Genomic DNA, 16,483 nt, shown 5'->3' with positions numbered 1-16,483 from the left:
CCTGCCTGAGCCACATAGGGGCAGACAGCTCTCCCCCGAGGTTAAAGCCCCACCTCTACCATCTGCAAGCTGTGTGACTGTGGGTGAGTTATTCTGCGTCTCTGTGCCTCTGTTTCCTCATCTATAAAAGTAAGCTAGTAATAACACCCATCATTTCACATAGGATTTTGTAAGAAGTCAGCGGGGCACTGAGTGTGAAGCACTTGGCATAGTGCCTAGCATATAGGGAACAGTAAATGTAGTTGGTTTTGTTATTCTGACACTACGCTGGAGACTCTGTGAGAGCAGAAATCTTATCTTATTCACTTTGTTCACTAGCAACACATAATTACTCAGGAAAAAAAAAATGCTTAGGCTGGGCTCGGTGGCTTATGCCTTTAATCCCAGCACTTTGGAAGGCCGAGGTGGGAGGATCACTTGAGGCCAGGAGTTCGAGACCAGCCTGGCCAACATAGCAAAACCCCATCTCTACAAAAAAATACAAAAATTAGCTCTGTGTGATGTTGCACACCTGTGGTCCCAGCTACTGCAGAGTCTAAGGCAAGAGGATAACTCAAGCCTGGGAGGTCGAGGTTGCAGTGAGCTGTGATCACAATACTGCATTCCAGCTTGGGCAAATGAGCAAGACTCTGCCTCAAAAACAAAAAAAAAAAAAAAGAAAAAAGTTTAATGGCATCTTCCTTCCCATTCTCCCCCTGCCCCCTCCTCCATGAGTCATGGGCGGTGGGTGTGGGGCCTGGCTCTGCCCAGAGGCCACACCCCTCAGAGGGAGCGCAGGCACTGGGGCCAGGCTATTGTTGTGGCTGAGATTCTTTCCGAAACGGAAAGCCCTGAATTAGAGGACAGCTGCTCTAATCTCTGTGGGGGGCTTCTCCTGTGGCCCTGGGGCCTGACAGATGCCCCTACCCTCTCCCCAACTCTTCTTTCAAGAAACTCCAGTCCCTTCCCTGAGCCCTTCCTTTCCCTGAGCTCCCATCTTTTCTCTAAGTCCCCTCGAGCCCCTTCTCTCAGTCTGAGCCTACCCATCTGTTCACAAACCCCATCCCTTCTCTGCACCCCATCTTCTCTCTTACGCCCTCCCACCTTCTCTCCCGCTCCTCCCTCTCTCACTCTCCGTGACCCTTCCTTGGCCTCTTGCCCTCACTGAGACCTGGCGCCAGCAGTGCTCTCGGCCCAACACTCTCTCTGTCTCCCCCACTCCTAACCCAGTCAAAAATCCCTTCCCAGGAGGGCTCAGATACCCCTCCTCTTTGAAGCTTCCCACCCCACCCCGGGCAGAAGAGGTCACCACCCCCTCTGCTGTGTTCATCTTGGTTGCAGTAGCACTGGTCTCTTACCAGTCGTGATGAAGCTTTCTGCCTCTGCCACCATCTGAGAGCAAAACCACGTCAGATCCATCTGCGGACCCCACAGCACAGTGCAGGTGTTCCCGGTGATTTGCTGTCGGCAGCTGTGAGCAAGACCGGGATTAGGAAAAGAGATGTAGGCCAGAAGGGCAGCAAGGAATTGGTAAAGGGCGAAAGCTGAAGTCAGATTCATCTAACTTGCACCTTGCAGATTGCAGGCGCCACATTCCAGAGCACCTTGCGGTTGCAGGCTCCACTTCCCTGCATCTCCAAGCCACACAGGAGCTGGGTCTCACCATTCCTGCCTGACACAGAAGGAAACTCAGAGAGGTTAAGTTCTTGCTCAAGGCCACACAGCCAGCGAGAGGTAGACTAGAGCTGGAATCAAAGGCAGGGCTGAGGTGTGGGGGCTGTAGCCAGCTAGTGAGGGGGGTGACACACGTTTCCTCCGTGACAATGTGGGCATGGGATGTGAGACTGGATCTGAAGGCCTCCCTGACCCGGCTGGTGATTCCCGACACTGACCAGAGCTGCTCCCCCATCTTCCCACCACCATCTCCTGGAAGGAGACGTTCTGACTCAGGCCCATTCCCGATCTCCATCCTCAAGGTGATCTGGGAATGAGGTCGGAAGTAGGAAGGAAACCCCCCAAGACTCGCTTCCCCCTTGCCTGAGGTCCTGGCTCTAGGGCCGGAAAGAGCCACTTTAAGGTAGTCCCGGGGGACCCACAACCAGAAACAGGGATGGTCCAGTTCATGGCGAGGGTGGCTGGGAGCCGAGGCCAGACAGATGCAGCCCACCTCGTCTTCTCATCCGCCCCCGCCTCCCCTCTCCTCTGCTGACTTTTTCAGGGCCCCCTTTTACCCAGAAAGCCGATCCAATTCAACCTCTCCTCCCTGACCCTGCTCTGCCCACAGGGTGGAAGGTCTGTGCCTGTCTCCCAGGATTCTGTCCATTGGCATCAGGGTAGGGGTCTGTTGCCCTCACACTGAGAGCTCCTGAGAGCAAGGCTGCTTAGCCCTCCTCCAGCCCCCACCAGAGATCCCTGAGGGCAGAGCTGTGCCACTTCTGTCTCACTGGGGGCTCCCAGAGCTGGGGCTGTCTCCCCTCCCTGACAAAACCCTCCTGAGCAGAGGTGGGGGCACTTCCAACTGAGGGCTTTGGCATGGAGGACCGAGTCACCCCTCTCAGACCAGAGCTGCCTCAGGGTGTCACCTGCATTGCACCCTGACTCCCCTCTTTCTGTAGTCCAGCATCTGTCCTCGATCCCTATAAGGGAGCTGTGAAGGGGCCCCTACTGGTCCTACCACCCAACCTGGATGCTCCTTTAAGACCAAAGGGATGGGGGTTGCAGAGTCAGACACAACAGCCCCATCCTCCCCCCAGGCGGCGGGCCAGGTTTCCTGCCATTGACAGCATCCCAGCTGGGCCCTGCCCACCTCCCATGCTTAACTCCTTCCTGACCAGATCTCAGAGCCAAGCTGGCACCCCCAGCCTTCATCTAGAAAGTTAGGAGAATGAAAGTGACTTTTTTTGTTTTTCTTTTTTGCACCCTTGTCACCCAGACTGGAGTGCAGTGGTGTGATCTTGGCTCACTGCAACCTCCGCCTCCTGGGTTCAAGTGATTCTCCTGCCCCAGCCTCCCGAGTAGCTGAGATTACAGGAGCGCGCCACCACGCCCAGCTAATTTTTGTATTTTTAGTAGAGACAGAGTTTCGCCATGTTGGCCAGGCTGGTCTCCAGCTCCTGGCCTCAAGTGATTGGCCCGCCTCCACCTCCCAAAGTGCTGGAATTACAGGTGTGAGCCACCACACCCGGCCCGAAAGTGCCATTTCATCGGGTTGTTTTGAGGATTAAATATGTTAATCCTTATGTGAAGTACTTAGAATAGCCCCTCACATATATTAATTTCTCAATAAAAGTTAGCTATTGGCCGGGCGCGGTGGCTCACACCTGTAATCCCAGGACTTTGGGAGGCCGAGGTGGGCGGATCGCAAGGTCAGAAGTTCAAGATCAGCTTGATCAACATGGTGAAACCCGGTCTCTACTAAAAACACAAAATTAGCCAGGCACTTGCCTGTTATCCCAGCTACTCGGGAGGCTGAGGCAGGATAATCGCTTGAACCCGGGAGGCAGAGGTTGCAGTGAGCCAAGATCACGTCACTGTACTCCAGCCTGGGTGACAGAGTTTGGTGAGCTTGGATAAGTCATTTCTCCTCTCTGAGCCTCAGTCTCTTCAGCCATAAGTGTGAAAAATAATAAAACCTCCCCCAAAGATTGTCATGGGGATTATGACAAAGCAGCTAATGGCATTTTGAAAAGTGTTGTAACAACACAATATGGAACTATCACCAACAAAATCCCCAAAACAAAATCCCCCCTTTAGGTAATAAAAACCTCTTACCAGGAGATGGGCCTTGGGTTTTCAGACCCATTACTGACTTGACAGGCAGAGGGTGCAGTTCCAAGCGTGGATTTGGAGCTGGGCTTTGGGCATCTCTCTCCCTGCTCAGCTCCTGTTTCCTTACTCATTAAGTTGGGGGTCATTCCTGCTGGAACCCTGTCTAGGGTCCTTGTTGGGGGGCAGTCAAAGGAGATCAGAGAGCACAGACGGGAATGTGCTTTGCAAACATGAAAGAGGGCTAGAAAGTAGGAGGAGGGACTTGGGGAAGGTGGCCAGCCAAGGGGGGCAAGGATCCTTTGGCCTGAGCACTGGTCTTAGTCTGGGCTGGAGAGTTTAGTTTGCCTGCTCGGGAGATGGGAGGTGTCTCCTATGAGGTAGGGTTTCACCTTGAGACATAAGGTGTCAGAGAAGAAACTCTGATGGGAGAAGCTCTAAGAGGTTCCAAGTGTGGGCAGAGAAGGAAGCAGGCCAAAGGACCTGGGCTTGGCCCTGGAATCGGCCCCTCATCACTGTCTTCCCAGGCAATCCCATCTGCCATGAAAGCGCCTTGGCAGAGGCAGCTCCAGTGGGCTCCAGGGTCACCTTCATGCCAAGACTTGCCGCCACAGGCTCACCTGCACATCTACAGCACCAATGCCCCCACCCTTAGGCTGCAGATTCCTGGTCTCACTCCCAGGGAAAGCAGGCTTGACACCACCCAGCACCCAGACCAGGGCAGGTCTCAGCCTGCTACAGAGGGAAAAAAGCAAGTTGACTAGGACCCTGTTCTGCCTTCCCATTCAGACTGTCAGAGCATCTGCCACAGCCCAGGGAGGGGGCTGATCCCACATACGGAGCCCCCACCCCAGGCCTTTGGAGGAAGCCTGGGGATCAGGAGGCCTTGTTTGGAGTCCTGGCTCTGCCCAAGCTCACAGTGCTTCCACAGCAAATCACCTAACCGGGCAGGGACTGTTTGACCATCTGTAAAATAAAAGGAGCTGGACTTGGTTCACAGGTCTCCACAGCGCAGAGACTGTGATCAGGAAAGAGTTAACGGAGGCCAGGATCTGCCTCAGGAAGGCGAGGGTTAATTTGGGGGGTGGGGGGCGGAGGCTTTCTCTGCTTTTCCTGTGGAGAGTGAGGTTTGGCTGCCACCAAAGTTACTTCTAGTCCTTGCTGTCCACTCCTGCCCTCAGTCTGGACCTGCCCAAGGACCCCTGCAATTAGGCCTCCCATGCAGAGGTGAGTGTACCCTGAGCCCAGGGCTGGGGTAGGAAGGAACCCAGGGGCCTGAGGGCAGGGAGACTGGTGCCAAACTAGTGAGCCTAAAAGATGGCCCATGCCCAGAGCAGAAGCCCTGGGCAGAGTTGAGACCACAAGTTTCAGGACTGGGAGAAGGCAGGCAAAGGAATGGAGGGCCCGAGGCCGCCTGCCAGGCTTCTAGGACGGGATGTCTGAGGTCCGGCCTCCAGCCTAGCCCAGAAGGCAGGGAAGAGGCTGTGGATGACAGACTATTTTGGTCCTTGTGATTAGGAACTTTTTATAGTCTCCCTGCTCAGGGCTGGGGAGAAGAGGAGAGGACAGAGGGCACCCATGGGGTCAGAGAAGCAGTGCCTTCCTGGGATCTTGGAATCTGACCCACTGCCCAGGAGATTCCCTGGGAGACAGGGAGGGGGACACTGCCAGACTCTCCTTGGTTCCCAGGCCTCAACTACCCATGAGCAGACTGACTACACACTAGATGCTGGGTGCAGGGGTGAGCTGGGCCTGGCAGGGTCTCTGCCCCAAGGCCTCTCACAGACCCCTTCCCCACTTCCCTGGCTAATTCTGTTCCTTTGTTATCCCCAGATCCAGGGTCCCTCAGACTCCAGGACTCAGGGGGAGTAGGGGAAGATAGGGGTGGGATCGGGTGTGCAGGGCCATGTGGGTGGCCCATTCTGTTACTGCCAAGAGAACTGTCAGCTCTTGATTTACAACCCCTCCTCGTTCCTTGCCCCAGCAGAAGGGAGGTGGAAAAGGGTCATGAGGTCTTAGGATAAAAAAGGGACAAGGACCCTGAGGGCAAATTTCTGGGAGTGGGAGCACAGGTTATTAGGAAGAATTAGTGGAAGGAACTTTTTAGTGAGGCAAGGGGCCCATTTCTAACGGAAATTGCTTGGTTTTATAGCAGCAGGAATACACGCAAAGTATCAGTGAGTTCTTTTTTTTTTCTTTTTTTTTTTTTTGAGACGGAGTCTCGCTCTGTTGCCCAGGCTGGAGTGCAGTGGTGCGTGATCTCGGCTCACTGCAACCTTCGCCTCCCAGGTTCAAGCGACTCTCCTGTCTCAGCTTCCCAAGTAGCTGGGATTACAGGTGCGCGCCACCACACCTGGATAATTTTTGTATTTTCAGTAGAGATGGGGTTTCGCCATGTTGGCCAGGCTGGTCTGGAACTCCTCACCTAAGGTGATTCACCCACCTCGGCCTCCCAAAGTACTGGGATTACAGGCATGAGCCATTGCGCCCAGCCTCAGTGGGAAGTTCTGATAGGCAAGTGAGAGATCCAATCTGAACTGCAAGGCAAGAAACCTGGGTGACAGAGCAAGACTCCGTCTAAAGAAAAAAAAAAAAAGAAACCTGGGTTCCAGTCCTGGCTCCTAACTCTCAACAGGATCTGAGCAAGCCCCCCTCCTCTCCAAGCCAGTTTCCTCTTCATGAAATGGAAATGCAAAGGTTAAACAAGGTGATGTTTACAGTTTGGCATTCTGAGATCCCCTTGGCAGGGGCAGAGTAGCTGGCAGTAGCTGATAGGGCCTGGGGACCACCTCCCTCTCCTGCCCCGATGGCCCTGCTGGGGCTGGGCAGGGCAGTTGGCTGCAATTACTGGAGGCTCCTACCCTGTGGTTATATCCCTGACCTCGGTGTTTGGGGGCGGGAAGGGTGGGCCCTGCTGGAGCCAGCCTGTGGCTGGGAGCCTTCTTGTCTTGGGCTCAAAGCTGCTGGGTTGGGAAGAGGTATTTTTTCCGGTTGAAGCCACTTTTGGGAATTGGGCCGGGACCAGCCCTGTTTCCTTTTCCAAGTGTCCTGCTTGCTTAGGCCTGCTTGCATGGCCCTGTGGCCAGATTGGGGCGCCTTCAAAGGGGAATATGTTTCTGAGTGGCCAGAGAGACCCCACTCAATGTCTCTGAAGGACAGGGAAAGGGGATGGCCTGAGCCTCTGCTCCCTGGACGTGGCACCGGCTAACCTGGATGGGAGAGGGTGGCTGACTGATCCTATACTGAGGAATGCCGGCAGGAGAGGACCAGGGGCATTTCCTACCCTCGGCCTGACCTTCCTCTCTCCCTGCAGGTCTGTGAGAGCCCAAGCCAATTGCTCTTGGCCCCGTGGCTGGCTACTTATGGGGCACTGTCCTGACCAGCTCTGCTAAGATGCTCCTGGCCCCTCCCTCCACCCCGTCCAGAGGACGGACCCCCAGCGCCGTGGAGAGGCTGGAAGCCGACAAAGCCAAGTATGTCAAGACGCACCAGGTGATAGCTAGGCGACAGGAGCCAGCCCTGCGTGGGAGTCCTGGGCCGCTCACGCCGCACCCCTGCAACGAGCTGGGGCCCCCTGCATCGCCCAGGACGCCCAGGCCGGCCCGCCGGGGAAGCGGCAGGCGGCTGCCGAGGCCTGATTCCCTCATCTTCTACCGCCAGAAGCGGGACTGCAAGGCTTCGGTGAACAAAGAGAACGCCAAGGGCCAGGGGCTGGTGCGGCGCCTCTTTCTGGGTGCCCCGCGGGACGCTGCCCCGAGCAGCCCGGCCTCCACAGAGCGACCTGCAGCTTCAGGGGGTTGGGCCGCGCCCCAGGATGCCCCGGAAGCGGCGGGAAAGCGGGCGCTGTGTCCCACGTGCTCGCTGCCCCTGTCGGAGAAGGAGCGCTTCTTCAACTACTGCGGCCTGGAGCGCGCGCTGGTGGAGGTGCTGGGCGCAGAGCGCTTCTCCCCGCAGAGCTGGGGGGCCGACGCCAGCCCGCAGGCAGGAACTTCGCCGCCGCCCGGCTCCGGTGACGCCAGCGACTGGACATCGAGCGACAGGGGTGTGGACAGCCCGGACGGCGCGGGCGGCGGCGGCGGCTCGGAGGCAGCGGGCTCGGCGCGGGACGGGCGCCCCCCTGTGTCGGTGGTGGAGCGCAACGCGCGCGTCATCCAGTGGCTGTACGGCTGCCAGCGCGCCCGCGGACCGCCGCGCGAGTCCGAGGTGTGACCGCCGCGGCTCCGAGGCCGGCTTCCCTGGGAGTGCCAAGCGCGGGGCTGGCCCCGGGCACGGACAGGGACACCCCTCTTCCGCCGCGCTGGGTGCCTTTGCGTAAGCCCTTCCTTCTGGAAATCAGTTTCGCGTCTGAACCTTGGGGAGGTGGGACAAGTTGCTGCCGAAGGCCCTTCCCTGCGCCCGTGGCGAAGGAGGAGGGAGAGGCCTCTTGGTCCCTGTGGAGACGCCGTCTGGGGAGTCACGATTGGGGAGGGAGATGAGCAAACCTGCTGAATAAAGTTAAAACGTTATTTAAATGGGGAGCTGAGGAAGGAGCAAACGGGTTTTCGCGGTTAAACCCGTGGGTTTTGGAATGTGTGTTCCCGGCTGTGTGATCCTGGGCAAGCACTTGACCTCCCTGGACGCAGCGGCACCCCTCGGTTATTAAGGAGGGACGGGTAGGGGATAGAAGTATTTCAAAATAGTTGTAATGCGCATGGCAAAGTGCCCAGCATATAGAAAGTGCTCAATAAACGATAACTGCTGTGACTTCTACCGAATCAGTACTAACACTGTTGTGATCTCCACTGGCCTCCAGGTCGATCCAAACTAGAGCTGGGAGTTGGGAATAAAGCGCTTTGGGAGCCCGAGGGGGCGTCTGCTCCAGAAATCTGGGCTCCACCAGATCCTAAAAGGCCCCATTCCCGGAGTTTTGCTGCCCCGGTTGTGGTCACTGGGTATGAAGGGCTGAGATCCCATCTTTCGGACACAAAAAGAAGGGAACCGGGCCGGGCGCGGTGGCTCAGGCCTGTAATCCCAGCACTTTGGGAGGCTGAGGAGGGTGGATCACGAGATCAGGAGTTCGAGACCAGCCTGGCCAACATGGTCTCTACTAAAAATACAAAAATTAGCTGAGCTTGGAGGCGCGCACCTGTAATCCCAGCTACTCTGGAGGCTGAGGCAGGACAATCGCTTGAACCCCAGAGGCGGAGGTTGCAGTGAGCCGAGATCGAGCCATTGCACTTCAGCCTGGGCGACAGGGCCAGACTCCGTCTCAAAAAGTAAAAAAAGAAAAGAAGGGAACCTTTCCTGCCAGCCGGCAGGCTCCTGCCACTACCTCCCTTTCCTGCAAGGACACACAAGGTCGCCTATTTTCATCACAGTTTCGCACCTCCAAGCCTTCTTCCTTCATGCGCCTTCTTCCTTTGCCTGGGTTGCCGTTCCTTTTCTCTCTGCTCTTCCTTCTCGGAGATAACGTATATTCTCCTCCAGGAAGCCTTCCTGAATGCCCCAGTCAGCCTCACCTGCTCTGAGCTCCCAAGTACAGTCCTATTTTTGGGCCTCAATTTGTCACCTTTTGTGGGACCCGCTGGTAGTCTGGGTTCTCTAGTTAATCTTCGACCTTTTTCCTAGTACAGGGACGGCGCACATAGTAGGGCCACAGGCACAGTTTGTTGAATTAAATGAGGCTGGAGAGGGCGATGGACGCAGTCCTCTGGAGCTCTCCAACTTCCTGGAAAGTTGTACCTTAAATAAAAAACCCATCCTGATACGCGGGCTGACTCTGGTCATTTACGCCTTGTATGTTTGGTGAGGTGAGGACTCCTCCAGCTGGACCCCGCCCGAGGTCGCCCCCCGCAAAAGCAGTCTTTCTGGATGTCTGAACAAAAGCACGCGGTCACACAGGCTGTCGGGCCAGGGTTTTTATCAGGGGTGGGAGCAGCGGGCGCGGGGTTCGGCCAGCCCGCTAGTCACCCTTGGGCGCAGCCTTCACCCTCATCTCGGCCAGTTTGTGAGTGAGGAAGCCCCACTTGAAGCCGGCCACCGGCTCGGCCTCCTGCGACTCGGGGCGCTCTGCGGCCTCCTCCGCGGCCTCGTCCGCGGGTTCGGGGTCCGGCTCCGGAGTGGGCTCGGTGCCGCGCAGCATGGACGCCGCCGCCGCCTGCTGCTGCTGCCACCTGCTGGCGAACGCGTCCCAGAAGCCCGGGCCGCGCGCCTCCGCCGCCGCCGCCGCCGCCTGCGAGGGGGGTCGCGCCGCCAGAGGGCTGCGGGAGAGGGCCGCGGTCAGAGAAGCGGCCGGGCGGTCCCGGGGAGGAACATGGGCTGGGCTGAGGGACGAGTTTAGTGGGGCCGGGGAGCCTGGGCGGAGTCAGGGGCGGTGGGGAGGAGCGGGGTCAGGTGACCAGTGGGGGACCGGGCCGAGGAGGAGGGTCAAGGCCTGGAGGCAAGGCGGGGGCTCAGAGGCCCTGGGAAAGGGGGCTGGGGTGGGACAGGATCAGGGGATTAGGCGAGGGGTGTGGAGGGAGGGGACCGAGATCAGGATCCCTGGGGAGAGAATGAGGTCAGGGTTTCAGGCAAGGCTCGAGGGACGCTGGAGGCGTGCGCAGGTCTGGCAAGCTGGAAGGATCCCTGGGAAAGCAGGTGGGAGCGGGAGGGCTGTTCAGATCCCACCTGAGGGAAGCCCTGGGAAAAAGAGGCGGGGCACGGACAGGAATCAGGTCCTGAGATTGAGGGAAAGGGGGAATAGGGGCACGGGAGAAAGGTGAAGCGACAGGAAGGCCTAGGTCAGAGGCTTAGGGGAGAGCGGGGGACTCAAGAGAGGTGGGAAGATGTTGGGGGGAAGGGCAGTCACGGAGAGGTGATGAAGCTTGAAGTGGAAGCCTCAAGTCCAGGAAGTTCCTTAGGGAACTGGGGATGGGGGTGGGGGGAAAGAATGGAAACCTGGGGGTGGGAGAGGCTGATGGGTCATGGGGACTCTAGGAGAAAAGAATAGGGTCAATGGTGAGAGGGGGATGTGATCAGGATGGAGAAAAGGCAGAAATGGAGAATTGCCAGAGATAGAGACAGGAGGAAGACTGAGGTCCCAGGTCCCACCCGCTAATCCTTGGCCTCAAAGACCTTCTCAGACAGTGGTTCCCAAAGCAGCATGCTGCAGGGCCCTGGAGGAGCTTGCTGAAAACATGGCTAGAGCCCCAAGACTCTGCCACACCTGCGAAATCGGAGTCTCTGAAGGAGGGTCCAAGGAATATGTTTGTGACTCGCTTCCTTGGAGGGTGAGGGTTTAGGCAGTACTTGAGAACCTTTGAGCTGGATCACCTGTTGCAAACACCTAAAGGTATTCTCCGTTCTTGGATTTCAGAGAGATGGCCACTCCCAAGCGGATGGGTCCTGAGAGCCCATAAATACCTTCTAGCACCTCAATCCCAACAGCTGGTCAATTCCTCCTGAGATTTACCCTAATCTCCCAGATATGTTGATTTGGCCTGTTTCCTGCTGAGAGAAACAGAAACAGCCTGGGGCTGCCTCTCTCCAGCCATCAGTGGTTAGAAAGACAAACAAACCGGAAGGAAAGGACCAGGCAGAAGGGGGACCTCAGGCCCCTTCCAGAACCACCACAAACACACACGCACATACTGGTCAGCGCAAGGCTCTGGTGGCAGCAGCTTATCTTCATCTTCTTTGTTAAACAGAGATGACATTGTCAGCCAGCCTTTCACCCCGACCCCCTGAACCTGGGAAAGGGGTTGGGAGTCAGGGAGGGGGCCCAGCACAACCTCCCAGGACTCCACAGAAGCCTCTGCCAGGCTGCCCACGGTTGGGGTGGAAGAAGGGAGAATACTCACCCGGCGGGCCAGCTGTGACATGGGATTGAAGGTCTCCTCGGTCGGTTCTGCTGTCTCAGACTCCACTAATGCTGGGTTCTCCCTCTGGAACACAAGACCCCCACACAGCATGAGAGAGGCCGCAGAGGAGTGGGATCTCCCTCCTCCACTGCTAGCCTAGTACACACAGACCAGGCACCCCAAATCCCGCAGAACTAAACACACACCTAAACACTCCACAGACCCACAAGGGCACATGGGAATGCATACATGTATACCTGCAGAGTAAATACCTGCAGACATCCTTTTTTTCCTTTGTGTGTGCATGTGTGTGTGTGTGTGTGTAATGGAGTCTTGCCATGGGGTGCAGTGGTGCGATCTCAGCTCACTACAACCTCTGCCTCCCGGGTTCAAGTGATTCTCCTGCCTTAGCCTCCTGAGTATCTGGGCCTACAGGCACCCACCACCGCCCTGCTAATTTTTGTATTTTTAATAGAGATGGGGTTTTGCCATGTTGGCCAGGCTGGTCTCGAACTCCTGGCCTCAAGTGATCCTCCCACCTTGGCCTCCCAAAGTGCTGGGATTACAGGCGTGAGCCACCAGCCCGAGCTGCAGACACCCTTGAGCACACATACCTGCCCACCACAGACACATCCATGTACACCCAAAAGCACGTGGACATGGGCTTGCACTCTGATGTAGACACACACCTGCACATGAGCATGCCCCCACATGGCTACAGCTCTTCACCTCTACATAGACATACATGTTGTGAAGCACCTATACAAGGACACACACAGTTATACCATTCACACCTGTGCACTTATACAACCACAGACAGCTGCACAGAGGCCTATCCGCAACACACAAAACCTCTCCACCCAACCACAGATACCAAAACACCTACACCATACAAACACCTGCAAATGTCTACACAGAGGCAAGCAGGCAGACTGCTACCCAAAATGTTCACACCTGCACATACACTTTCACTGGGGATTCCACCCAGACACTGATCACACCAGTTACTCACCGACATTTCTGCACAAGCCCAGCCTTAGACACCCTCTCCAGACATTCAAGAATTCAAACCATTCCCCGCCCCTCCGAACCGATTCCTGCCTCCGCCACATTTTGTGTGATTGTGTGACTGCCACTTATCACAGCCTCCAGACATAAGACTGTCCCTGGTTTCAGAAACTTTGCTGTTGTTGTTGTTTTGAGACAAAGTCTCACCTGTCACACAGGCTGTAGTGTAGTGGAGCCTCGACCTCCCTGGGCTCAAGTGATCCACCCACCTCAGCCTCTTGAGTAGCTGGGACTACAGGTGTGTGCCACCATGCCTGCCTAATTTTGTATTTTTTTGTTGAGATAGGGTTTCACCATGTCACCCAGGCTGGTCTCGAAATCCTGGGCTCAAGTGATCCTCCTGCCTCAGCCCCCTGAGTAGATGGAATTATAGATGCCCGCCACCATGCCCAGTTAATTTTTGTATTTTTAGTAGAGGCAGGGTTTTGCCATGTTAGCCAGGCTGGTCTCGAACTCCTGACCTCAGGTGATCCACCCTCCGTGGCCTTCCAAAGTGCTAGTATTACAGGCAGGAGCCACAGCGCCTGGTCTGTTTTTTGTTTGTTTGTTTGTTTTTGAGACAGAGTCTTGCTCAGGCTGGAGTGCAATGGTGCAATCTCAGCTCATTGCAACTTCTGCCTCCCAGGCTCAAGCAATTTTCCTGCCTCAGCCTCCCAAGTGGCTGGGATTACAGGCGCATGCCGCCATGTCTGGCTACTTTTTTTTTGTATTTTAGTAGAGACTGGGTTTCACCGTGTTGCCCAGGCTGGTCTTGAATTCCTGAGCTCAGGCAATCCACCCGCCTCAGCCTCCCAAAGTGCTAGGATTGCAGGCATGAGCCACCGTGCCCGGCCCAGCCTGGTTTTTGTTTGTTTGTTTGTTTGTTTTTTGTAATGTCAGAACAAAGCATGGTCTAAGTATGGCTTTGATCTGATGCTGCTACAGTGACCTTTCTAGTACAGGCGCCACTCCCCCTACCTCTAGTAACATGGGGCTCCCTACATCACTGCAACTTCTGCTCCCATTAGAAAGTTGTGTCCAGCTAAGTGTGCCCGTGTGCCTACTGCCCACTGGTCCTAGAAGAATCTCTTCCATGTGGCAGCCTTGAGACCTTTGGAGACAGTGGCCACTCCTCCCATGGTCCCTAAGTCTTTTCTTCCTCAGTTTTCTTGAATGTCCTGGCTTTCTGATGCTGCACCATGCTCTTTACCATCCCTGAATGTGCCATCTGCACAAATGTGGCCCCCCCACCTCCAAGCCTATCCTGTGTCACACTTCATACTGCTCATTCCTGCTGCCCCTCTGCACATGCTCCACCCAGCATGCATGGATGGCACCCACCTCCTCTGCCAGGTCTTCCTCAGATTCCCCACTCAGGGTCTGTAGCACTTTGGACTTGTAGGTTTTCCAGAAGGCCTGGTTCATGGCTGCAGGGGGAAGGGGCCTGGCACACAAGCACAGGAAGCTGGTGGCTCAGTGGATACCAGTGAGTCTGGCTCTAGGAACTTGGTGAGGCCAAGAGCCTGTCCGAGGGATCCAGTGACTTCATTAAAGATGCACCAGCCTCTCCAGCTGGCACAGTGCCCAGGAGGTGAACCTGATCCAAAGGAGTCGGGGGGTGGGGGATGGAACAAGCTTCTGCCACCTTGGCCCCTTGTCTTGACCCATATTGGCCAAGAATAATGAAGACAAGACATCTGTCTCTAGAGAGGCTCTCTTCCTGGGCCTAGGAGTACTTGAGTTGTTCATCTCTTAGCATGGCTCCAGGAAAATCTTCTTCCATTCACAAAATCCTGAAGTCCGGGACCCACACTGGAACCTCTGTGACTGTAGTCATACCAGTTGTGTCCTCAGCAGGGCTCCACCCTGTGTCCCTACTCAGCCTCAATGAACTGGAGCAGGAAGGTCCGCAGGCCCCCAGTGGGCACCCTGGGCTTACATTTCACTCCTTTGTCTGGGCTGGAAACTGATTCCTCTCCCCAGGGATACACGTGCCTGTCTCCTTGTTTCCTGGCGACAGACTCCAAAGAGCTGGAGCCCCTGAATTATTGCTAAGCTCCTCTGGCCCCTTCCAACTGAGTTGGCTCTGGCCAGCCTGGGAGGCACCAGGCTCCTGTGAATGGGGAAAGGCCCTCTAGGCCTCTGCCCACTCTGAGCATGCAACACCTAGGCCTTTGCTGCCAGCCCACCTCTGGGAGCCCAGGGCTTAGAGAAAAGTGGCAAAGATGGAGAGGTCCTTCTATGAGTACTTGTGAGAGGAACTGAGCTCTCTGGAGTTTGGATGCCTGAGGACTGCAATCTCTGGGGAGGAACACCCTTCACGGATTTGGCTGGGGTCAGAGAGAGGATGGAGACTCAAGGGAATAACGGGAGCCGGGAGAAGTGAGGGCTTTTTCAGGGACTGGAGATATCTCGGGAAGCCCTGGTGGGGCTGGGATTCCAAACTTATTCACTCTCAGTCATTTACTAATTTATTCATGATACAGACATTTATCAGTGCTTTCCGGAGATAAAGCATCCCACCCCCACCGCGGAGTCCAAGGTCTGGGAAACAGGAAGGGATGACAGGGGCAGAGGTTGGCACTGATACTGGTTGGACCAGGCCAGGAAGAGCAGGGCAGCAACACGGCCCCGAAACCCCCAGGCGCACGCACCACCCCGCGCCTCCCCAGCGAGGGCCCGCGGGGCCATGCCCTTCAGTGGGCACACTTCTGGGGACCCGTCCTGAGCTCGGTCACTGACGTCGACGGCCGCCTGGCGGCGCTCGAGCCGCTGGCCGAGAGTGACGTCATCAGAGGCGGTCCGGCCGAGCCTGCCTCGCCCCGCGGCGTGGCCTGACGTAGCTGATCGGCCCGGAAGCGCTCACACGTGTGCTCTCTGCCCTGCTCCTGGCCCCTTGGCCGGCCGGGCTGTTTCTGGCCATGGGTCGCTCCCGCCGGACAGGCGCGCACCGAGCGCACTCTCTAGCCCGGCAGATGAAGGCGAAGCGGCGGCGGCCGGACCTGGATGAGATTCACCGCGAGCTGCGGCCTCAGGGACCCGCACGGCCCCAGCCCGACCCAAACGCCGAGTTCGACCCCGACCTGCCAGGGGGCGGCCTGCACCGCTGTCTGGCCTGCGCGTGAGTCCCGGACGAGCCCGGCCTGGGGCGGAGGAGGGTCCGCGGTACCGGCCGGGAGATGTGAAGTTCAAGCCCCAGGCCGCGCGGAGTCTTCTCTCTTGGGACCCGTGGGTCCGCCCGCCTCCCGTTTCTTAGACCCGGATCCTGGCGTCAGGGACGAGCTAGGGCTAGGGAGATAGGCGTACTTGGGAGACTATCACCTCCTCACTCTCCTTCTCACTTCCATCTCTACAGGAGGTACTTCATCGATTCCGCCAACCTGAAGACCCACTTCCGATCCAAAGACCACAAGAAAAGGTATGAAGGAGTAAGGAGAGGATTGATGGATGGGTGTTCAGCAGATAGGGCGCTCACCTGGTCAGCTCCCAACTCCTGTTTTTCTTTCTCCCAGGCTGAAGCAGCTGAGCGTCGAGCCCTACAGTCAGGAAGAGGCGGAGAGGGCAGCGGGTATGGGATCCTATATGCCCCCCAGGCGGCTGGCAGTGCCCACAGAAGTGTCCACTGAGGTCCCTGAGATGGACACTTCTACCTGACATGGCCTGAAGATGCAGGGCAGAGGAATTGCCCATGGACAGTGACTCAAGGACTAGGCTGGGAGGGAGCGTGCCAACCCCTTTTGCCTCTGGGTTTAGGGAGCGGAGGGCCTCTTCTGGGTGCCCTGCTCCCAATAAAGGAACTGGACAAAGAGAGCTTGCCTCCAACTCTAACTTCCAGGCCGCTGTCTCAAACTCCTGCCCTGGAAGGGCTTCTCTAC

At 56.8% G+C, this 16,483-nt stretch overlaps 3 protein-coding genes across 3 annotated transcripts; 2 read left to right on the top strand and 1 right to left on the bottom strand.

Annotated features, from left to right (window-relative positions):
* Positions 1–4,872: 4,872 nt before the first annotated feature.
* Positions 4,873–7,953, top strand: FAM110D (family with sequence similarity 110 member D). The gene is made up of 2 exons (XM_002811243.2): positions 4,873–4,971; positions 7,058–7,953. The coding sequence occupies exon 2, from the start codon at positions 7,138–7,140 to the stop codon at positions 7,951–7,953; it is 816 nt and encodes a 271-aa protein (XP_002811289.1). The 5' UTR covers positions 4,873–4,971; positions 7,058–7,137.
* A 1,359-nt stretch (positions 7,954–9,312) lies between these two features.
* C1H1orf232 (chromosome 1 C1orf232 homolog) lies at positions 9,313–14,502 on the bottom strand. The gene is made up of 4 exons (XM_024245124.2): positions 13,950–14,502; positions 11,562–11,645; positions 11,353–11,450; positions 9,313–9,983 (listed from the first exon to the last, which is right to left on the bottom strand). The coding sequence occupies exons 1-4, from the start codon at positions 14,031–14,033 to the stop codon at positions 9,686–9,688; spliced, it is 564 nt and encodes a 187-aa protein (XP_024100892.2). The 5' UTR covers positions 14,034–14,502; the 3' UTR covers positions 9,313–9,685.
* A 587-nt stretch (positions 14,503–15,089) lies between these two features.
* On the top strand, positions 15,090–16,418 carry ZNF593 (zinc finger protein 593). Its single transcript, XM_002811242.4, has 3 exons — positions 15,090–15,729; positions 15,964–16,026; positions 16,121–16,418. The coding sequence occupies exons 1-3, from the start codon at positions 15,530–15,532 to the stop codon at positions 16,260–16,262; spliced, it is 405 nt and encodes a 134-aa protein (XP_002811288.1). The 5' UTR covers positions 15,090–15,529; the 3' UTR covers positions 16,263–16,418.
* Positions 16,419–16,483: the final 65 nt, after the last annotated feature.

The sequence above is a fragment of the Pongo abelii genome, chromosome 1, assembly GCF_028885655.2.
Source record: "Pongo abelii isolate AG06213 chromosome 1, NHGRI_mPonAbe1-v2.0_pri, whole genome shotgun sequence".
In the NCBI taxonomy this organism is placed as follows: Eukaryota; Metazoa; Chordata; class Mammalia; order Primates; family Hominidae; genus Pongo; species Pongo abelii.
This window is presented reverse-complemented; position numbering and strand designations above follow the sequence as displayed.

Bases quoted from the DNA above. Each gene is read 5' to 3' on its own strand.
- FAM110D (XM_002811243.2), top strand. From the start codon at position 7,138: ATGCTCCTGGCCCCTCCCTCCACCCCGTCCAGAGGACGGACCCCCAGC.
- C1H1orf232 (XM_024245124.2), bottom strand. From the start codon at position 14,033: ATGAACCAGGCCTTCTGGAAAACCTACAAGTCCAAAGTGCTACAGACC. The intron at 11,646-13,949 runs GTGGGTGCCATC...CTTGTGTTCCAG, and splicing joins AGGAAGACCTGGCAGAGGAG to AGGGAGAACCCAGCATTAGT. The intron at 9,984-11,352 runs GTATGTGCGTGT...CCTCTCCCGCAG, and splicing joins CCAGAGCCTTGCGCTGACCA to CCCTCTGGCGGCGCGACCCC.
- ZNF593 (XM_002811242.4), top strand. From the start codon at position 15,530: ATGGGTCGCTCCCGCCGGACAGGCGCGCACCGAGCGCACTCTCTAGCC. The intron at 15,730-15,963 runs GTGAGTCCCGGA...CCATCTCTACAG, and splicing joins CACCGCTGTCTGGCCTGCGC to GAGGTACTTCATCGATTCCG. The intron at 16,027-16,120 runs GTATGAAGGAGT...TCTTTCTCCCAG, and splicing joins TCCAAAGACCACAAGAAAAG to GCTGAAGCAGCTGAGCGTCG.